Source organism: Anopheles stephensi, chromosome 2 (genome assembly GCF_013141755.1).
Source record: "Anopheles stephensi strain Indian chromosome 2, UCI_ANSTEP_V1.0, whole genome shotgun sequence".
In the NCBI taxonomy this organism is placed as follows: Eukaryota; Metazoa; Arthropoda; class Insecta; order Diptera; family Culicidae; genus Anopheles; species Anopheles stephensi.
In genome coordinates, this window is record NC_050202.1 from 36,108,476 (window position 1) to 36,123,956 (window position 15,481).

Genomic DNA, 15,481 nt, shown 5'->3' on the forward strand with positions numbered 1-15,481 from the left:
TGTGAAATGGACAGTGTGTACCGAAAGGTGAAAGGATTTTTGTTGCAAAAGCAACCGTGTGAAGCCAATCCTCTCAACGCGTCGATTTTGCAAGCCAATTCTAGCCTGAACTCAACGGGTAATTTCGGATCAATTAATGTGCGGTTACCGAAAATCGATCTCCCCACGTTCGACGGTGATACGACGAAGTGGCTCACGTTTCGTGATCGCTTCGTGGCAATGATCGATTCGTCAGCAGATATACCTTCGATACTGAAACTTCAGTATCTGTTGTCATCATTGAAGAGTGAGGCGGCGCTGCTGTTCGAGCATACCACATTGACCGCGGACAACTATGCGACCACCTGGGCCGCGCTGCTGAAACGGTATGATAACCCGCGCATGTTAGTCCGTGATTATTATCGAACATTGCATCACCTTCCCGCGATGCATGAAGGATCTGTGGATGAATTGGCGCAGCTTGTGGACGAGTTCACGCGGCACGTGAACGGTTTAAGAAAGCTGAAGGAACCGGTTGACAACTGGGACACTCCCCTCACCACATTGCTGTTCTTCAAATTGGATTCATCAACCATCCTAGCTTGGGAAAAGCATTCATCGGCCAGCCCCAAGGATAAGTATTCAGATCTAATCGATTTCCTGCAGGATAGAATCCGAATCCTTCGTTCGTCCCAAACGTTAGCGAAGATATCTGAATCGAAACAAACGCCGGTGGCCTGTGGAGAAAGAAGAATGGGAGGAAAGGTTAGATACGTGAGCAATTCAGTGTCAACGCGGAAGCCAGCTAGCAGCACATCCTACGCATCCTGTCCATTAGAGTGTGCAGAGCCACACCATCTACGAAGCTGCCCGAAGTTCTGCAAAGGAGACGTAAAGTTCCGGCGTGAAGTGATTGCGAAGCATAAACTATGCTTCAACTGTTTGAACCCGAATCATCAGGTACGGTCGTGCAATTCCGTCTTCCGTTGCAACAAGTGCAACGCACGTCATCACAGCATGTTGCACGACGATTCACCGCCACAGGTAACCATGAACGTAGGTTCGAGCAATGAAATTGTGGTTCTCGAAACGGTGGTTCTCTGGTTAGTCGATGACCATGGCATTCGGCATGAAGCACGAGCGTTGTTGGATTCAGGATCCATGTGCAATATCGTGTCCGAATCCCTAGCGCGGAAGCTGCTGACACGTCGTACAAAGATCAACGTTGCATTGACAGGTATCGGTGAGGGTGTTCAGCAAGCCAAGGGTTCGATCATCGCAACGGTGCAGTCAAAGTCAGCGCCATTTTCGTCGCCACTTGAGTTCCTGATAGTGAACTCCCCTTGTGCTGAGATACCGACTGCCCCAATCGATGTTGCTGGTTGGAAATTCCCTGACGTTCCGTTGGCTGATCCTGCCTTTAACCTTCCTTCAAGAGTTGATGTGATCATTGGGAGTGACGCATATTGGGAATGGCATACCGGAAAGAAGCAGTTACTGGTCAAAGGCGGTCCTTGGTTGGTTGAGACTCCGTTTGGGTGGACAGTTGCTGGGAATACTTCCCACATTTCAGTCGCTAGTCCTGTTTCGTGCCACTCAATTAGGAGCCATGAGTCTCTCGATACATTGCTGCAACGGTTTTGGGAGAACGAGACCAATCTAGAGGGACCCGCTCTCTCGCTTGAGGAAGATGCTTGTGAGAAGCATTATGCTGCCACTACAACGCGTGATCACCATGGTCGTTACATCGTTTGTCTGCCTCGTAATCCCAGAGCAGATATAGTATTGGGTTCATCAAAGGAGATTGCGGATCGACGACTGATGGCTGTGGAGCGGCGATTGAAGATCAACCCTGAAATGGAGATGGAATATAAGCGTTTCATGCAAGAGTACGAGGAACTTGGTCACATGCGAAAACTTACCGAACCAGTGGATGATAGTGTTCCGCATTGTTATATTCCTCACCATGCGGTGGTGAAGGAATCGAGTACATCCACAAAAGTACGGGTCGTGTTTGACGCGTCCTGTAAAACGAGCTCGGGATACTCCTTAAACGATACGTTACTAGTTGGCCCAATTGTCCAGGAAGATCTACTAACGATTATATTGCGATTCAGGTCCTACGCAATCGCATTAGTGGCCGATGTGGAAAAAATGTACCGGCAAATTCTCCACAACATCATCGATCGGAATCTGCTACGTATCAGGTACCGAAAGAGCCCCCTGGATCCGATATCGACCTACGAGCTGAATACCGTTACTTACGGCACGGCGTCAGCTCCATTCCTCGCCACTAGAACGCTCCAGCAGGTTGCGCATGACCACAAAGATCAATTCCCGAAGGCAGTTGATCCCGTGTTACGTGATTTTTACGTCGACGATCTACTAACAGGAGCGACTGACCTTAACGAAGCAGTAGAAGTGCGAAAGCAAATCACCGCAATGCTCGATTCAGCTGGTTTCGCATTGAAAAAGTGGGCATCTAACGTTCCAGAATCGCTTCTAGATGTCCCACGTGAAGATCTTGCGATTCAATCAATGCACGAGTGGAAGGATGGTCAAGCTGTTTCGACGCTGGGGCTGGTTTGGGAACCCGCCAACGATTCGTTTTCCTTCAAGGTTGGCCTTCCACAACCAGCTGAAGTATTAACGAGAAGCTTGATCTTGTCGTACACGGCAAGCATATTCGACCCACTTGGTTTGTTGGGTCCGACAATCATCATCGCGAAAGTCTTTCTACAACGTTTGTGGAGTTTGAAGGAGAATGGAAAGGCTTGGGATTGGGAACGTGCACTGCCCGGTGAGCTTCAACAAGAGTGGAGAAGCTTTCATTCAACGTTATATTCGCTACGCGAATTAAGAGTGCCACGTTTTATCTCCCAACCTACAACGGTCAGCTTGCAATTGCACGTCTTCGCTGATGCGTCACAAAGTGCATATGGTGCGTGCTGTTATGTACGCGCAGAATCGACGGACAACATTGTGACGGTGCAATTGTTAGCAGCGAAGTCGAAAGTGGTTTCATTGGCGAATACGCACTCGATCGCCAGGTTGGAATTGTGCGCCGCACGATTAGCAACCCAACTGTTCCAGAAGGTGAGTCGAACGTTACCGGCATCTACGATGGCCTTTTGTTGGACCGATTCAATGACGGTAATGTATTGGCTGGATTCTCCACCACGTCGATGGAAACCATTTGTCGCCAACCGAGTGGCGCAGATACAGGAAGAAACGCGGATAGCTGAGTGGCGTCACGTTCCTGGTTGTGATAATCCAGCAGACGACATATCACGGGGTCTGAAGCCGGAGGAGCTGCTTAATTGTGAACGTTGGTGGCATGGGCCTCGTTGGTTGGCTTACAGTCATGATGCATGGCCAAATCATCCACCAGCAGTGAAGGAGAATGACGGTGTCATCGAAGAACGGGCGACGGCGTCACGGATTGTCACAGTTTCTACGAGGTGTGAGTTCCGTGACAAACTGTTCGAGCGATACTCATCATACTACAGGCTGAGACGAGTTGTAGCTTATTGTTTACGCTTCATGGAGTGCATCAAGGGAGCCAACAAATCATCGAGAGTAAGCTGCAAGGATGCGCCACACATCGAGGAGAAGAGTGTTCCACCGCTTACAGCCACGGAACTACGTCGGGCCGAACTGAAGTTATGCCAGTTAGCCCAAAGGGATTCGTTCGCGGAGGAGCTAAAGGTTTTAGCTCAAGAGAAGCATGTTTCCGACAAATCGAAGCTGAAGTGGTTGTCACCGTACATCGACCATACTGGTGTGTTACGCGTCGGTGGCCGGCTCGGAAATGCTGATCTTCCAGAAGAAGGACGACATCCAGCGATTCTCTCGGCGAAGCACCCACTATCGGTGTTATTGGCAGTGGCGTATCATCTTCAACTGTTGCATGCTGGACCGCAACTGTTATTAGCAACACTTCGTCAAAGATTCTGGTTGATTGGTGGGAGGAATCTCGTTAAGGCTGTTTACCACCGGTGTCACGTTTGTTTCAAAAACAAGCCGACTCTCGTGAAACAAAGTGTTGCTGACCTACCAACGTCGAGAGTATCACCGACCAGACCTTTCTCGATCAGTGGAGTGGACTACTGCGGGCCGTTTATGCTGAAATCACCCGTCCGCAATCGGAGTCCGACGAAGGCGTACATCGCAATCTTTGTTTGCTTCGCGACTAGAGCCGTACACATCGAGCTAGTGAGTGATTTAACTACTACGGCATTTCTGGCAGCACTACGTCGTTTTGTGGCACGCCGAGGCAAGGTGTGCGAGTTACACTCCGACAACGCGACAACGTTTAAGGGAGCTGCCCACGAGCTGCATCGCGTGTACGAAATGCTGAAGAAGAACGATGACGATCGCCGGTCTATCATCAATTGGTGTTCGTCCAACGAAATGGAATGGAAGTTCATTCCCCCAAGGGCCCCTCACTTCGGCGGATTATGGGAAGCGGCAGTCAAGTCGGCTAAAAAACACATTTTACGCACGATAAGTATAACAAGTATCGCCCAAGAAAGTATGCTTACACTTATTGCTCAGGTGGAGCAATGTTTAAATTCCCGTCCTTTGACCCCTTTATCCGATGATCCTTGCGATTTAGAACCATTAACCCCAAGTCATTTTCTAATCGGCAGCAACATGCAAGCAATCCCGGATGTTGACATACGACACCTTCCGACCAACCGACTCAAGGAGTACCAACTCGTGCAGAGGCACGTGCAAACGATCTGGTCCCGATGGTATCCGGAATACATCCAACAACTCCAAGCCCGAGCCAAACACATTAACAACGCACCGGTTAAGCTGGAGATCCATCAGCTGGTTATAATCAAGGAAGATAATCTTCACCCGACTGTTTGGCCAATGGGGCGCATTACGGCGCTGCACCCGGGCAAGGATGGTGTCGTGCGTGTAGTTACGCTACGTACGGCAGGGGGGAAACAAATTGTTAGAACAGCTAATCGTTTAGCTTTGTTACCACGACCAATCGATACAAACGAGGGATTTGTGTAACCACATGGTGCACTAATAATGTAAACAAACACTGATACCGACCCAAGCGAAACGTCAATTACGTATATATTAGCGAATAGGATACTGGTTAGCATGTTACATGAAGAAAAACAACGAATTTGCAGAAATTGAAAAGAATTCTCTTTTGGTGGCCGGAATGTAGAAAATGCATGAAATATTAATTATTACACGAAATATGGTAAAGGAACAACACTATAAGCAGATAGTATAAATTGACGCACACGAACGAACTTAGAAGTGAATTAAGGGGAAAGTGACTTGACCAATGGATGAACTATGTAATCGAATAGGATGAACTTGTAACCGGACCAGTGAATAAGAGTATGAAATTGTAAGTCGAGCGCGCAACACTACAACTCTTTAACGTCCGTCTGATATCACAAAAATCACTCCCAACCAGTGATAATATTCTACAAAGTCGCTAAAAGAAAGAAAATCAAAGGCAAGAAGGAAGCAAACGCTAAGAAGAAAGAAAACTGCTAAAGAGAAAGAAATCGCAGATGAGATGAATGCAGAGCACTGAAAATAAAGGAAAAAAATCGCTAAACCGGAAGAAAATCGTATGCAAGAAGAAAAATCGCAGAAACAGAAAATTGCTGAAAGAAGGAAAATCGCTGTTTGATGCCAGTTGAAGCTGAATAAATGGCCCGAATTATTCGGAGAACGAGTGAGAGTGAGAAAAAAGAAGAGAGAGAAAGAGAGAGAGAATAATTCCCTACACGACACGAAATGGAGAAGATTGCCGAAAAGGAAAGGAAATCGCTTGAATGAAATTTAAATGTAGACAAGAAGGGAGAAAATTGCCGAAGAGATAGAAAAGATCGCTGGAAATCAAAAAAATCGCACGAAAGAAAGAACAAAAGTAAAAGGCTGAAAATGATGGAGAAATCTTTAACAGAAGGAAAATCGCAGGCAAGAAGGAATAAAATCGCTGAAAAGAAAATAAATTCGCTAAGAGAGGGAAAATTGCTATTTATATGTCGGTTAATGCAGAAAAATTGCCTGTTTAACTGTATGAGAATAAGAAAGCATTGATTTTCCCACCACAAGAAGGAGTAAAAATTCGAAAAAGGGGAAAGGAAAATCGCGAAAGAAAGTATATCGCTATTAGAAAGACGGTTGACGCATAATAAATTGCTTGAATAAATAGGAAAGAAAGAGGCAAGGAGTAAAAATATAATTCTCTACAAGACAAGAAAAGGAAATCACGTTGGAAGAGGGATAATCGCTATTTTATGTGTCAGTTGGAACTGAGTGGGTGACCTGGGTTAATGGGGGGGAAAGAGAGAGAGATAGAGAGAGAAGAATTCCCTAAAGTGGTGAAGGAAGATATTTGCTTTTTGGATGTCGGTTTATAACGAAAGGGTGGTTTGTATTAAAAAAAATAGAAAGGAAGTGAGAGCAAAAGAGAGAGAGAGAGAGAGTAGAGTAGAGAAAGAGAGGAAGAAGAGGAGGTGGCCTCTTCTTTGCCCGAACTGTTCCGTAGCAACGAGCTCAGAGGTGATGAGTCTCGGCGACAGGCTATGTCGTCGGATGAAGATGCCGCCGTCACCTCTGCTACAACATCCGGCCGCTAGCTGCGCAACAACATTCTCCATCAGAGTGGTGAGCCAGTCACCGTACAGCGCCAACATCAGCGACGTCCACTGGATGGCAAAGAGCGGAACAAAGGGTCCGAGCGTTAATGCCCGTTATAAGGGCCAAACCCCACCCTCCACTATGCCTCGCGGCGCTTTGTGGAGGGGATGCGGGCTGCGCACGTCGTGGGGTTTAGTCGGTAAAAATCCGGCATGCGGCTTCGATGGAGAAGCCGTATCTAAGAAGATTCCCCACGACGTAAAAGAAAAAAAAAGCCAGTTATCCCTGTGGTAACTTTTCTGACACCTCTTGCTAAAAACTCGTTATAACCAAAAGGATCGTAAGGCCAAGCTTTCGCTGTCCCGGAGTGTACTGAACGCCGAGATCAAGCCAGCTTTTGTCCTTATGCTCAGCGTGTGGTTTCTGTCCACACTGAGCTGACCTTTGGACACCTCCGTTATCGTTTTGGAGATGTACCGCCCCAGTCAAACTCCGCACCTGGCACTGTCCATGACGTGGACCGATAGGTTTGCCCAGATGTCTTCGAGCCGGGCGGTGGCCGGACCCGGGCGCGAGAGTGCGGGCGGCGCAAACGAGCGTGCGCAGCGCCGGCCACGCGCCCACCGACGTACGCGTGCTTGACCCTTGCGGGCCACGGCTCACGGTCGGCGGGGCGCGATGGCACGGCGCGCGTCGCTGCTACGACACCACGGCACGGCTCCCGGGAGGCGCCTCCCAGCGACATGGCTGGACGCTGAGCGAGAAACACGGCGCATTGGGCAGCTGCAGGCTGGCCGCCCGTCACGCTCCCGGCGGGGGAGTGAGTGACTGCAACGGCCCGGACCTGAGGCCCGCGCTTGTTCCACCGATCATGTAAGTAAGGCAACAGTAAGAGTGGTGGTATCTCAGAGGCGGGTCTTCACGAGACGGGCCCTCCCACGTATGCTGCACCTCCTATATCGCCTTACAATGCCAGACTAGAGTCAAGCTCAACAGGGTCTTCTTTCCCCGCTAGTGCTTCCAAGCCCGTTCCCTTGACTGTGGTTTCGCTAGAAAGTAGATAGGGACAGAGGGAATCTCGTTAATCCATTCATGCGCGTCACTAATTAGATGACGAGGCATTTGGCTACCTTTTTTTTTTTTTTTTTTTTTTTTTGTTTACGGGGAGGGAACCTTCAAAAGGTACACCGTCACGGGGGCATGTCACGGCATGACAGTGCTCCCCGATCTGGGTTATGTGGGATTCACCGTGACACCAGGCCCGAGAAGCGGACTTGGCAACCGGTGGGACCTCACTAAACCACTCCTCGACCTGATCCGACCCCTGCCGATGCGCTGAAGTGCGAAGTCAACTCGTACGTAAAAGTCAACTTCTCCGTGCTTGCGATTCACCCAGGACATAATGTCTGGGATCATTCTCCTCGTCTTCAAACCCGGCGCTCTCTGTTGTTCTGCTCCAGCTGTCCACTGTTGCTGCCAGCGTCTCAGCGTCTCCTCACGCTGCCGTTCTCGTATTCCCGGTGCTGGACCGCCCCGCGCTGCCTTCTCGTCGTGGCAGCGTATGTCCTCCTCTAGGAGAAGAACTAACGGGATGGTACTAGCAACCACACAGGCGGCGTCGTATGAGGTCGTCTGAAAGGCGCTGGCAACTCGAAGCACCCCTGTCCGATGCGTTCTCTGGATCGTGGTGCGATGGATCTCCTTTTGAAGAAGTGACCGTCCCCACGCCGGTGCCGTATAGCGTACGATGCTGTTCCCCACGTTGACCAGCGGTCTCCTTCTGCTGCTCTTCGGTCCACATTTGTTCGGCATCAAGGCGGTCAGGGCATTCGTTATTCGAGATGCCTTGGTGCACACCTTCTCCAGATGCCGGCCGTGGTGCTGTTTGCGGCAGAGTTCGACCCCTAGGTACTTGAGCGATTCCTCCGAGTTAATCGTGTGCCCACCCGCAGTCAGTTGGCCTATCTGCGGGTTGTGATGGGTGCAGAAGATCATGTAGCCGGTCTTTTGGTGGGCCAGCTGTAGACCAACTCCGCTCATCCAGCGCTCGATCGTCTCAAGGTTCCTCGTAGCATGGTCGCTGACTTCCTGCGTATCTCTACCGATGAGGGTGAAGGCCACGTCGTCAGCAAATCCGATGATGTCCGCCCGCTTCCCGGACAACTCCACACGGAGAAGATCGTCGTACATGACGTTCCAGAGTGTTGGTCCTAAAACCGAACCCTGCGGAACACCAGCCGACACTGGTTGCGAAACCAGCCCTTCATCCGTCTCGTAGTGGAGTGTGCGATTGACGAAGTAGTTCCGCAGCATCGCCTGAAGGTACGGTGGCGTGTTTCTTCTCTGCAGAGCTTCTCCAATCGCTGTCCAGTTGACCATGTTGAAGGCGTTCTTCACGTCGATTGTCACCATCGCACACAGTCGGTCGCCTTTGCGCTTCTTGTCCAGCGCAACTCTTCCGTTGGCGAGCACCCTGTTGATGGCGTCCATAGTGGAGCGTCCTTTCCGGAATCCATACTGAGCATCAGCCAGTCCTCCCGTGGCATCGAGATGATCCGTGAGCCTGCGCTGTATGAGTCGCTCAAGCACTTTACCAAGGACGCTCAGCAGACAGATTGGCCGGTACGACGACGACTCCCCGGGTGGTTTCCCTGCCTTGGAGAACAGCACCAATCGTTGCCTTTTCCATTCCTCCGGGAAGTGGCCGCAGTTAATGTAGTGCTGGAACGTTCTCCTGAAGACGCCGGGAAAAGCCTTCATCGCTGTTATCAGGGCCACGTTTGGGATGTTATCATCACCGGGGGCGCGCTGTGGGTTGAGCGATTTTGCAATGCTCACCAACTCGTCCTCAGTAACTGGATCCCGCTCCGAGTCCTGATCCGTCCATTCTGCCAATGTTGGCCACTCCATAGGTGGCCGCTCTGGAAAGAGCTCCCCGACGATGTGGCGCAGTTTAGTGGGATCCCGTTCCATAGGCACGCGAGCTCCTTCCCATTGCTGCTTCTTGATTTTGTAGCCGGGCCCGAATCCGTGAGGTCCCAGCTGTTCGGGCAACTCGTCGCTGCTGGCCTTCTTGCTGGCCTTGACCGCTCGATCCAGTGCTGCCCTCGCTGCAGTATAGGCCGGCCGCCTTTCGTCTCGTTGTTCGTCCGTTCGGGCTCTCCGTAGTCTTCTGCGCATTCCGATGTAGGTCCGTCGTAACTGGGCAATCTCGTCATTCCACCAGTACACTGATCGTCTTCCCCCTCTGGCTGCCGGCAGTCGCGGCATTGTGGCGTCGCACGCTGTGGACATTGCTTGCGTCAGCTCATCTGCCATTAGAGTACGGTCATGGATGTCTAACGACCCCATGATCTCGACGAACAGGTCCTCGTTGAAGAACCGAGTTGCCCATCTGCCCTCCGTTGCCTGTTGCTGTCCTCGACCAGTGCTTGTCTGTGCCGTCGTCCTCCCAACCGTAAACTTGATGGTGTTATGGTCGCTCGGATTTTCGTCGCAGACTCGCCAGTTGTTGTCGCCCACGAGAGACCTGCTACAAAAGGTTACGTCGACAATGGAGCTGCGGCCACTGTGGCTGACCCATGTTGGCCGGTTACCCCGGTTCAACAGGACCAGTTCGAGCGAAGCCGCTGCGTCCATCACGATTGCTCCCCTGTGCACCCGCTCTCCATCGTTGCTCCTACGCTCCATTCCCCACGCTCCTGACCAGGCGTTGACGTCTCCGCCGATCACGGTGTCCCGGTTGCGTGGAATCACAGACGCTATTTCAGTCCACTTACGTCTGTAGTCTTCTATCGTCGCATTGGGACCCACAGGAGGTAGATATACAGAGCAGAACACAATGCCGCGCATCTCCACCACGACGAAGCTGTCCCGCCGGTTCTCGATGATGCGCTGGATGGGGTATCTTCCTGTTGAAACCGCTGCGACTCTGCCCGTCGGGTCCACCACCCAGTTGCTATTGTTCTCTGGGATCCGGTATGGATCTGAGAGCAGCAAGAGGTCGTGGCCCTCCGTTCGCGCCGTCTGCAGCAGCATGTCCTGGGCCAGCTGGCTGTGGTTCAGGTTCTGTTGGAGGACCTTAGGCGCGCCGGTTGGGCCGTGAAGGTACTACGTCTCCTACTTGGCGGCACTGGCGCTGTCCAAACGAGTGCCCGATTGCTTCCGGGCCCTTGCAGACTAGGCACTTCCGCTCCTTAACACACTGTCCCGTGTGTTTTGGTTCTGCGCAGCGATGGCATTTGCTCGACCGGTCCTTTCCACGGCAGTGGGACGCAATGTGGCCGTACTCGTAGCAGCGGTAGCACTGGCGCTTCGCCTCCACCTTCTTCAGCCGACAGCACCGACTGAACCCGATGACGTGCTGATTTTGCAGAACCGCATCTGTAACCGCCGCTTCCGGACAGCCGAAGAACGCTACTAGCGTTCCGTAGCTGGAATTGGCGGTGCTGATCTATTCCGCGTACAGCGTCACTCCCAGGGCGGCGCTCAGGTCCGTGGCGATCTCCTCGTTTGAGCAGCTTGGGGGGATGTTGGTGCAGATCAGCCTGGTGGTGGGGGTCCTTGGTCGGACTTTTGCCTTGTCCTCCAGCGCAGCCGATACCCTCTTCCACATTTCCAGGGTTTCCGCGTGGTCTGTGCAGGAGAGTTCCAGAAGAATATTCCCCTGGAAGTTCGTCCTCGTGCGCACGACCTTCTGCCGGTCATCCCCGAGCTTTTCCTGCAGAATACGCATGATGTCCTTCTGGGTGGTGGAGTTGATGGTTTCCACCTCCAGCGCGTCCGGCTGCCTACTGCTGCGTTTTGGTGACTGTTGCTCCCTCGGTGGCTGCTGCTGCTCCGGCTGCGGCTTTTGTAACTGAGCTGCTGCAATGACCGCGGCCTCCTGCTTGCGTTGCTGCTTCCGAGCCCGTCGCTTCGCCTGCTTGCTCATGACCTTTGTCCATTCGGCCTCGGGTTCGTGAGACTTGTCCTTGATCTGGGTTTGTCCGTTTGCGTTTTTGTTGTCCTTTTTCCTTTCCGTGTCGGTCCCGTTTTTCTGGGGTGAGGTCTTGGTGTTCTTTTTCTTATTTTTCTTGCTGCGTTTAGTTTCCAGTCCGGTTTTTGCAGATGTTGTGGCGTCGTCTGTCGTCTGAGGGATGTCCGTTGTGGTTGGAGGGATGTCTGGTGTTTGTTCTTGTTCGCTAGCCAAGTCGGTCGTTGTGCCTATGTCATGTGGTTGTTGTCCTGTTGCTATTGCTTTTGCCAATTTTGTTAGGCTGTCCATTTTCCTCAAGAGTTCCGTATTAGCCTCACTGATTATCTCCGCCATGTGCAGAGTGAGTGCAAGCTCGTTCATCGAGATTCCCGGGGGCAGCGGAACCGCTGGAGGTGGAATGGGCGGCATGGCCTCCATGTTTGGGGGCTCGGCCACCACCTCCTTATCTCCCTCGGCTCCCCGCTCCTCGGGTCCCCCGACAAGGTCTAGCTCGCTCTCCTCCACACATGTCAGAGGCTCGGCTGGGTCAGTCGATGTCGAAGTGTTTTTTGTCGTGGTCATTGTTTTGTTATCGTCGATTACCTCGGCCAGTACTACGAGGACGGACCTGATGGCGGCCTCCCAGTCCCTCGGCAGCGCAGAGAAGCCCCTAGTTTTCTGGCCGTCGCGTATAGTACGCACGAAACCAGTCAACATAGCACTTGCCCGCTCCACCGGATTGACCCGTCGGCCGCCAGCAGGGTATCGCTCGAGGAAAGTCTCTATCGTTTGTCCAGTCGGTGTTTTGTCGGTTGCGTCTGTGTCCACCTCGATAACCGGCTGCAATGTCGACCGGCGTACCATGCTCACCCCAACTAGGGTTCTTCTCGCAGATGCAGAAGTTCCAGCTGTCGTGGGGGCAGTCCCGGTCGGCATTGGGCCTCGCGTCATCCGTCGGGTGTACAGGGTTTCCTGTCTGGTGGTTATCGGGAGTGGTGATACACCTCCATTCGTCGAGTGTCGTCGGGTGGCTATGCGGCGTGGTGCCGACAGCCGACCCAGGGATGCCGTTAGTCTTGTCTTGGAGGCGCTTCTGGTGATAGTCGGCATGATGGGAGAAAAAGAAAAAGGAGAGAGAGAGAGAGAGAACGAAAAGAAAGAAAAGGAATTTCCTACCGGACGAGAAAGAGAGAGATCGCAGACTGGAAAGAAAGAAGGTCACAAAAAGAAAGAGAAAATTGCTAAAAAGAGGGAAAAAAGCAGAAGAAAAGGAAGAAAGAACGCTAAAAAGAAAGAAGTCGCTAAAAAAAAGAAAATCAAAGGCAAGAATGAAGCAAACGCTAAGAAGAAAGAAAACTGCTAAAGAGAAAGAAATCGCAGATGAGATGAATGCAGAGCACTGAAAAGAAAGGAAAAAAAAATCGCTAAACCGGAAGAAAATCGTATGCAAGAAGAAAAATCGCAGAAACAGAAAATTGCTGAAAGAAGGAAAATCGCTGTTTGATGCCAGTTGAAGCTGAATAAATGGCCCGAATTATTCGGAGAACGAGTGAGAGTGAGAAAAAAGAAGAGAGAGAAAGAGAGAGAGAATAATTCCCTACACGACACGAAATGGAGAAGATTGCCGAAAAGGAAAGGAAATCGCTTGAATGAAATTTAAATGTAGACAAGAAGGGAGAAAATTGCCGAAGAGATAGAAAAGATCGCTGGAAATCAAAAAAATCGCACGAAAGAAAGAACAAAAGTAAAAGGCTGAAAATGATGGAGAAATCTTTAACAGAAGGAAAATCGCAGGCAAGAAGGAATAAAATCGCTGAAAAGAAAATAAATTCGCTAAGAGAGGGAAAATTGCTATTTATATGTCGGTTAATGCAGAAAAATTGCCTGTTTAACTGTATGAGAATAAGAAAGCATTGATTTTCCCACCACAAGAAGGAGTAAAAATTCGAAAAAGGGGAAAGGAAAATCGCGAAAGAAAGAGTTAAGACGACAGCGCAGTAAGGAGTTAAGACGACAGCGTAACACGAGAAACGCCACGCAGCAGAACGCGCCACCGATAAACAAACAAACCACAAAGCAGCGCGCACAACATAATTTGCAACGCAGCATTATTCAGCACGCAGCATAATTCAACACGGACCAGCGCACCAGCATCCATCCAAACAGTTCAGTTGATACTCAGACGCTAATCCGAACGGTTATTAACTCCGCCGGTCGATGGAAATAAAGTTAAGTTTTTTTTAAAAACACTTCTCCCGGACACCGTGCGTTAACTGGCGCCCGAATAGGGACCGCGCTATGTGAAAAATAAAGTTAAGGTGCAAGTGAAAAGTAACCACGTTAGAGTGAAAGTTACCACCAAATCCTAAACTAAAAAAGACTTCCTGATCGCCGAGTGCAGCCGTGTGAAAAGGATCCCGAGTCACCTGTGCAGTTAGCAGCTCACGCAGGACAAAAAGGAACCATCCATCACACTGAGAAGGAAGAATATCATAGCCGGTTTCCCAGAAAAAAACAACACATCGCCCGTTAGAGGAGCGAAAAACAACATAAGGCCCGTTAGAGGAGCGAAAAACAACATAAGGCCCGCTAGAGGAGCTGATAAAGACAACATAAGACGTACATCCAACGCCCGAAACAGGATGCGTATGGTACCGTAAGTACAGTGATTTATAAAAAATCGTAAGTGAAAATTTCAAACAGTGAAAAAAAATCAAAAACGAGTATTAAAAACGATTGCAAATTAATATTACATATTACTAACTCAATCAAGTGAAGTTAAAAACGTGTTTAAACTAACGAAAAAATCCTGGAGGATCTAATTAATTCATTACAATCTCTAACATTGAAAATGTCGAGACCCGAACTTGATCAAATTATCAACCGCATTGCCGCACTCGAAGCGTGCAATATTGCCCCCACTTTTATCGATTATTCTGATCCACCGCTTTATTTCACAAAGCCAGATGGAACAAGTGTAAATCCTGAAACTTTTGAAAAAATTCCCGATTTGGTAAAAGATCTACCAACATTCACTGGGGATCCCAGCGAACTGAATAGCTGGTTAAATGATGTAGACAGTTTAGTGAAACTCTATCAAACTAAAGGTACAGATACCATCGAACGTCAAAATAAATACCACATGATCTGCAAATTCATTCGTAGAAAAATACGCGGTGAAGCGAATGACTCACTCGTCGCTTCAAACGTAGGCATAAATTGGAACCTGATCAAAAAAACATTGATCACCTATTACGGCGAAAAACGTGACTTGGAAACATTGGACTTCCAACTCATGAGCGTGCAACAGAAGAACCGCTCACTTGAAGTATATTACGACGAGGTGAACAGATTACTGTCCCTCATCGCAAATCAAATAAATACCGATGAAAGGTTTACACACCCTGAAGCTTCCAGAGCTTTAATTGAAATGTACAACAAAAAAGCAATTGATGCTTTTACGAGAGGACTCGATGGAGACGTTTACAAGTTCATAAGGAATTATGAGCCAACATCGCTTGCAGGAGCATACAGCTATTGTATCTCTTTCCAAAATATTGAATGCAGAAAAATGTTAACAAAACCGAGAACATACACTCCACCAACGGCACCAAGGAATATGATTCCCTTACCGCCACCAACACCAATAAGGTACACACATGCCCAGCCACCACCTAGGCCTCATTACCCAAAACCTCCAATGTATGGAAATCGAAATTTTAACAATTTCATTCCAAGGCACCAACAGCCCTTTCAAAAAATGCAATCTAATCAATTTCAACGTCAACCTCCACCAGAACCGATGGACGTTGATCAATCTATCAGAACTCGCCAAGTAAATTACGGAAATCGTCCAAATTCAAACAATGTGAGACCACCAAAACGACCTAGAGTCAATAATATCCAAACAAACGC

At 49.8% G+C, this 15,481-nt stretch overlaps 2 protein-coding genes across 2 annotated transcripts; one reads left to right on the forward strand and one right to left on the reverse strand.

Moving 5' to 3' along the window:
• Positions 1–219: 219 nt before the first annotated feature.
• LOC118507924 lies at positions 220–6,716 on the forward strand. The gene is made up of 4 exons (XM_036047227.1): positions 220–714; positions 940–1,496; positions 1,584–2,598; positions 6,609–6,716. The coding sequence occupies exons 1-4, from the start codon at positions 220–222 to the stop codon at positions 6,714–6,716; spliced, it is 2,175 nt and encodes a 724-aa protein (XP_035903120.1).
• A 3,923-nt stretch (positions 6,717–10,639) lies between these two features.
• On the reverse strand, positions 10,640–12,789 carry LOC118508417. The gene is made up of 2 exons (XM_036048187.1): positions 11,373–12,789; positions 10,640–11,162 (listed from the first exon to the last, which is right to left on the reverse strand). The coding sequence occupies exons 1-2, from the start codon at positions 12,674–12,676 to the stop codon at positions 11,063–11,065; spliced, it is 1,404 nt and encodes a 467-aa protein (XP_035904080.1). The 5' UTR covers positions 12,677–12,789; the 3' UTR covers positions 10,640–11,062.
• Between the last annotated feature and the right edge of the window lie 2,692 nt (positions 12,790–15,481).

What these genes read in the sequence shown, in the direction of transcription:
- LOC118508417 (XM_036048187.1), bottom strand. Translation starts at nt 12,676, where the DNA reads ATGCCGACTATCACCAGAAGCGCCTCCAAGACAAGACTAACGGCATCC. An exon ending in GACGCGCTGGAGGTGGAAAC is followed by an intron (nt 11,163 to 11,372) that starts CATCAACTCCAC and finishes AAGGACCCCCAC; the next exon opens with CACCAGGCTGATCTGCACCA.
- LOC118507924 (XM_036047227.1), top strand. Translation starts at nt 220, where the DNA reads ATGATCGATTCGTCAGCAGATATACCTTCGATACTGAAACTTCAGTAT. An exon ending in AATCGAAACAAACGCCGGTG is followed by an intron (nt 715 to 939) that starts GCCTGTGGAGAA and finishes CCGAATCATCAG; the next exon opens with GTACGGTCGTGCAATTCCGT. An exon ending in ACGATTCGTTTTCCTTCAAG is followed by an intron (nt 2,599 to 6,608) that starts GTTGGCCTTCCA and finishes TCCGGCCGCTAG; the next exon opens with CTGCGCAACAACATTCTCCA.